This window comes from Eurytemora carolleeae, unplaced genomic scaffold (assembly GCF_000591075.1).
Source record: "Eurytemora carolleeae unplaced genomic scaffold, Eaff_2.0 scaffold2329, whole genome shotgun sequence".
Classification (NCBI taxonomy): Eukaryota; Metazoa; Arthropoda; class Copepoda; order Calanoida; family Temoridae; genus Eurytemora; species Eurytemora carolleeae.
This window is the reverse complement of record NW_019398217.1, coordinates 15,949-19,977: the sequence shown is the minus strand read 5'-3', so window position 1 is coordinate 19,977 and position 4,029 is coordinate 15,949. Positions and strand designations below refer to the sequence as shown.

Here is a 4,029-nt window from a genome sequence, read left to right as displayed (position 1 = left end):
CCCTGACCTTGACCTTGACCTTGACCTTGGACTTAACCTTGACCTTGACCTTGACCTTGCTAGCTCTTACCTTTCCTACATATATAATCTCCTGGGCTGAAAAGTACAGGTTTGAGCCTAAGAACGAGTTCACAAAGAAACCCAGCTTCTGTATTCTGGAAGATTTCAACCCGTTTCAGTGTATTCAGGTGTACATGGATAGCTATCTCACCCTTCAGCTTATCTAGAGTATAGTATATGATACAGTACAGTATAGTATGGTACAGGTTCAGTGTATTCAGGTGTACATGGATAGCTATATCACCCTTCAGCTTATCTAGAGTATAGTATATGATACAGTACAGTACAGTACTGTACAGTTTCAGTGTATTCAGGTGTACATGGATAGCTATCTCACCCTTCAGCTTATCTAGAGTATAGTATATGATACAGTACAATACAGTACGGTACAGTTTCAGTGTATTCAGGTGTACATGGATAGCTATCTCACCCTTCAGCTTATCTAGAATATAGTATAAGATACAGTACAGTACAGTACGGTACAGTTTCAGGTGTACATGTAGCTAATCTCACACTTAAGTTTATCTAGAATAAAGAATACTGTACTGTACTGTACTGTACTGTACTGTACTGTACAATACACTTTATAGTGGGTTGATATTTGAGAGATTATGAGATGTGAATGAGAGTAGAATTAAGGAGAGGGGGAACATGTTGTTTACATTCCACGGGGATTAATTGATTCATTTCTACCTGGAAGACAATTGATTGGGTTCTACTTTAAAGACAATTGTTTGATTTATACCTGGATGACAGTCGATTTGGTTCTACCTGGAAGACAATCGATTGGGTTCTACCTTAAAGACAATTGATTGATTTTTACCTGGAAGACAATTGATTGATTTTTACCTGGAAGACAATTGGTTGATTTTTATATGGGAGAAAATTGATTGATTTCTTCCTGGAAGATAATTGATTGTTTTCTACCCGGAGATAATTAATTAACTTCTACCTGGAAGACAATTGATTGATTTCTCTTCGTCCGATGATTTCTGTGTTAACCAGAGATAATCGAACCATTTGATCACTAAAGGAACAAAATCAATTCCTTTTATTTAAAACTAGGAAAGGAAGAATGAGGAAAGCAATAGTAAAAAATTTCTGAACTAAAATTGCTGTAAAACATTTGTGTGCTTAGGTCATAACTTTTGGTTTGAATAGTTGACTTGAAAACTATTAATTTGAAGGATATGTTAAATTCCCGGTGTCGGGTATCAGTTCATCTCCCTAGTGCATGTGTTAACCATTTCAACGCCAAAGCAAAAGAAAAAATTAGTTAATCTTAAATGTCATCTTTTTCAAAATTTTCAACTAATTTATTAATATTTAATTTATAGATTTATAAGTTTTTTTTTCAATAACATCATAACACGTTATAAAACATTGGCGAATGGCTTAACATTACTTTTTATGTCTAACATTGTGTTGAAATGGTAAAAACACTAGAGGGGAGAAACTGTCGCAGGGGGGATGAACTAATGCACGACACAGGGGAAGGGGAGGGTATGCAGTAGGGTTTCCCAAAAAAATCGAAAAAAAACTGAAAATGCAATTATTTCGCGAAAGCTTGCGAAAATCGTCATTTTTTCCGGGAAATTTCGAATTTTTTTTCTACGAAAATTTTGAATTTTTTAGCGAAACAGATTAAGGCAAAGTTTCGCGAAAAAAAGCCAAGTTTTTTCAGTTTTTCGCAAAATTGTCGCATATTTTTTTTCTAAAATTCAGTATTGTTTTCTTTNGGTGTGTTGAGAAAGGTCTGGAATTGATTATATTATTGCCTTTGTTCTGAATACTACTGGGCACCTTCCGAATCCTCATATACGTCTTTACTCCGTCCAGCTTTGCTAAATATACAAAATGCAGTCGTCGTTATATATCAATACAATGAAGACAAGTTTTGATTTCAATTTTGATTTCTACCAAGCTGTTAAACCAGCATGGAGACACATAAGCATGGAAACAAAGAGAAACTGTCAATTTTACACCCTCTAAGTGTTTACTTGTAAACTTATAATTTGAAAAAAAAGCTTTTTGAAATAAAAATTTTAATCGAAAAGTCGTCTTCATTGTAAAAATATATGAATTTTGGGGGATAACGATGGGAACCTTTGAATGGGCGGATTAGGTTAAGTCACTGCTCTTTGAGGGTGGGGGGAGGGTGCGGGGGTTATAATTGTTCTATTAGCAAAATCCCACAGGTTTTAAGATACACATCTCTCTGCTAGGTTTAACGATTTCGAGATTAACTCGTTACGTCCATTTAAAAGTTTAAAACTCAGGAGAAAGAAAAATGAAAGTGAACAAAGCAAAAAAAACTAAAAATAATGAGTTGTAACAAAATGAGGGAATAAGAGAGGAAAAATAATGACAAAAAAGGTTTCAGAAGTTTCAAAAAATAGAGAATCAAACAAAAACTATTAAAAAAGTATCAAAATAAAAACAATAGAAGTAAAATAAAAACAAAAAAAGGTAAAAAATGATGAAAACAAAAGTAAAATTAAAAAAGTAGTGAGACGTTGCAAAGTAGAAAAAAAGAAAAAAAAGAGAAGGTGCTTCAAAATAGATATAAAAATGAATGAGAAATTGCTCAAAAAAAAGCTTTAAGAAAGGTTATGAATCAAGAACTAACATATTAAGAAAAATAAACATAATAGTTACTGAAAATAAAACATAATAGTTACTGAAAATTAAACATAATAGTTACTGAAAAATAAACATAATAGTTACTGAAAAATAAACATAATAGTTGTTACTGAAAAATAAACATAATAGTTACTGAAAAATAAACATAATAGTTACTGAAAAATGAAGAATTAACAAAAACATTAGCTCACCCTGAAAATCCTTCCTAGCAGCTGATATATTGGTAACTATACTGGCAATGTATCCCAATATGGTTGCAAAGCACATTAGTCCAATCAGAAGTTGAAGAATAACGTACACCAGCTGAGCCTTATTACTGAACAAAATTTATAATTTAGAACAATTTATAATAAAAAAGATAGAAATAGAAATCTATATCTATATATATATATATATATAAATGGTAATCTCTGTTTGTTTCAGTTGGTTTCCCTTGGACCGATTTGCCTCACAGTTTTTATTTAGGAACTTGGAAAAACCACGGGAATATTCTTGTTTACTTGCTTTACAAGTTCCAACTTGAGTAGTTTGACTTTTGTAACGAATATTTAGTCCAGGCAAATCTGGGTGTTCAAGCTATATTTAGCAAGAAATAATCTCTGGTTGTCTGTCTTTTTGGATGTCTGATCAGAACTCAGAAATTTCTTGACCGATTTGCCTCAAATTTTGATTTGGGGACTCGGAAAAGCCACAGAAAAGTTTCCAGGTAAAGCTGGGTTTCCAAGCTAGTATTTGATATAATTACATTTCAATCTATCAAAACGTTTTAATAAAATTTGAAAAGAAATTTTGTGACACGCATACATAGGAAAAAACTTTTCCCAAAAAGATTTTTAATTGAAAAATCAAAATCGTCGCAAAAAGATAAATAAGTTATAACATTTTTTTAGCAGGAAAATAAGAAATGTAGAAATGTCACGTGTATATTGTAATAAATAAACTAAATATATTTGTAAATATTGCAACCAATTTACATATTCAAGACAGCTAACGAATATACAGAACTCTATCCTGTCCCCAGGGCCTCCCTTATACTAAACCAAAAATAGATTTATGTTCTTTATATTCTAATATCTTATTAAGCATATATCCAATAGGCACTAGACAGGGCTGAGAATGGTTCATTAACGTTCAGACTATTTTGAAAGTTCCGTCAGCGAACAGAATATAAAAGAAATGGAAATTTTAGTTTAGTATTTAGTGGACCACCCTCTAGTTTCGTATTTAGTGGACCACCCTGTAGTGTAGTATTTAGTGGACCACCCTCTAGTTTCGTATTTAGTGGACCACCCTGTAGTTTAGTATTTAGTGGACCACCCTGTAGTT

The 4,029-nt window shown here is 32.4% G+C and overlaps 1 protein-coding gene across 1 annotated transcript in view; it reads right to left on the bottom strand.

The window, feature by feature from the left end:
• Positions 1 to 59: 59 nt before the first annotated feature.
• Positions 60 to 4,029, bottom strand: part of LOC111717039 (cyclic nucleotide-gated channel cone photoreceptor subunit alpha) — a gene marked incomplete at its 5' end in the record, with an annotated part of 19,166 nt that continues 15,196 nt past the window's right edge. The window contains 4 exons of the mRNA XM_023492554.1: positions 60 to 223; positions 1,013 to 1,087; positions 1,839 to 1,904; positions 2,895 to 3,019. Of these exons, the coding sequence (XP_023348322.1) occupies positions 60 to 223; positions 1,013 to 1,087; positions 1,839 to 1,904; positions 2,895 to 3,019 (430 nt within the window). The remainder of the gene's footprint in view (positions 224 to 1,012; positions 1,088 to 1,838; positions 1,905 to 2,894; positions 3,020 to 4,029) is intronic.